The 1,199-nt window shown below is 37.0% G+C and overlaps 1 protein-coding gene across 1 annotated transcript in view; it reads left to right on the top strand.

Annotated features, from left to right (window-relative positions):
* LOC107102684 (spermatogenesis associated 6-like protein) overlaps positions 1-1,199 on the top strand; it is a gene marked incomplete at its 3' end in the record, with an annotated part of 11,471 nt that overhangs the window by 6,002 nt on the left and 4,270 nt on the right. The window contains exons 4-5 of the mRNA XM_015402085.1: positions 105-146; positions 945-1,069. Coding sequence (XP_015257571.1) covers positions 105-146; positions 945-1,069 — 167 coding nt within the window. The remainder of the gene's footprint in view (positions 1-104; positions 147-944; positions 1,070-1,199) is intronic.

Here is a 1,199-nt window from a genome sequence, read left to right as displayed (position 1 = left end):
AAATTAATATCAATATCTTGTGAATAATTTTACTGCTCATACAGAAAAATGTGCCTAACAATCCTTTAGATGGCCTGATTGTGTATTTATGGTCTCTCCTTCAGAGGAAACTGTCAGGATAGAACTGGTGCAGCTGATTCCTCCAGGTAAGAAACAGTCTACATGACGCAGACTTTAGACGATATCTGCTTTGTTTTCTCCCTCCAGTTAAATTGATTTATACATCTCGCTTAGTATTCATACTTTTGGTTTGTTTGATCTGATTTCCCTCCAGATGTCTGTAAAGGTTATATTTATGATTAGAACCAACACTAAAAAAAGTGACAAAATGTAATATTCTTAAAAAATAAGAGTATTAGCACCTAATTTGCATGGGTAAGTGAAAGTATTTGCCTGTGAAATTAGTGTTTTTGCACTTTAAAAAGGGAAAGAATATCTCTAACATCTTATCTCAAGTTCAGTTTAGATAATCTTCCTATTTCAATCAATCAATCAATCAATCAATCAAGTGTAAAAGTGAATATAGACTCTAATTTATAGCTGTGAAATTGAAGGCTGTTCACGTCTGTGGTAAAATTCGAACTAGTTCCCCACAGTGCCATAACGTCCTGCAGGAGTTATATACTGTTCAACCTTTGGTTATAAACAAATGCAGCTTCTGGGCCGTGTCGTTTCTACAACCAGGGAAATCATAGAAATAAGGATTCAGTTGGAATGATGTTGGTCCAAACTGGACAAACAAGCCTGGATATGTTTGTTTTTAATGTCTTTTCTTAAAAAAGGAGTATTTATCATTAAAGTTTTCAAACCCAAGGTGCCGTCTGAAATGCTTCAGTCAGGAAAATGTCAGGAAAAATAAAAGGCTTGGTTCTAATGAAACCTAAAGGTCTGCTGTTGACTTAAAGCGGATGTTTCTCCTTTCTACGACCGTGGTCGTTTTGTAGCTGGAGACACCCTGGCTTCCTATGAAGAAGACGCTCGAAGTTTCTTGTTTCCAGAGCCCAAACTTGTTCCCCCGTTCTCCGGATTGGGTCGAGAGGTTCTGATGATGAGAGCTGCTCACTTCCGTGTGAGTACATCCCTTTTAAACTGATTCAGTGTTTTTTGGTTAGAACATTCATTTCTGTAAAGAAAATTCAGTTTATGTCATCTCAAGGCACTTTCCAGTTCACCAGATCATCCAGTCAGATTGATTCAAA

Source organism: Cyprinodon variegatus, unplaced genomic scaffold, assembly GCF_000732505.1.
Source record: "Cyprinodon variegatus isolate N-32 unplaced genomic scaffold, C_variegatus-1.0 Scaffold1297, whole genome shotgun sequence".
NCBI classification, from domain to species: domain Eukaryota; kingdom Metazoa; phylum Chordata; class Actinopteri; order Cyprinodontiformes; family Cyprinodontidae; genus Cyprinodon; species Cyprinodon variegatus.
The sequence above is the reverse complement of the archived record's forward strand: the minus strand, read 5'-3'. Positions and strand labels throughout refer to the sequence as shown.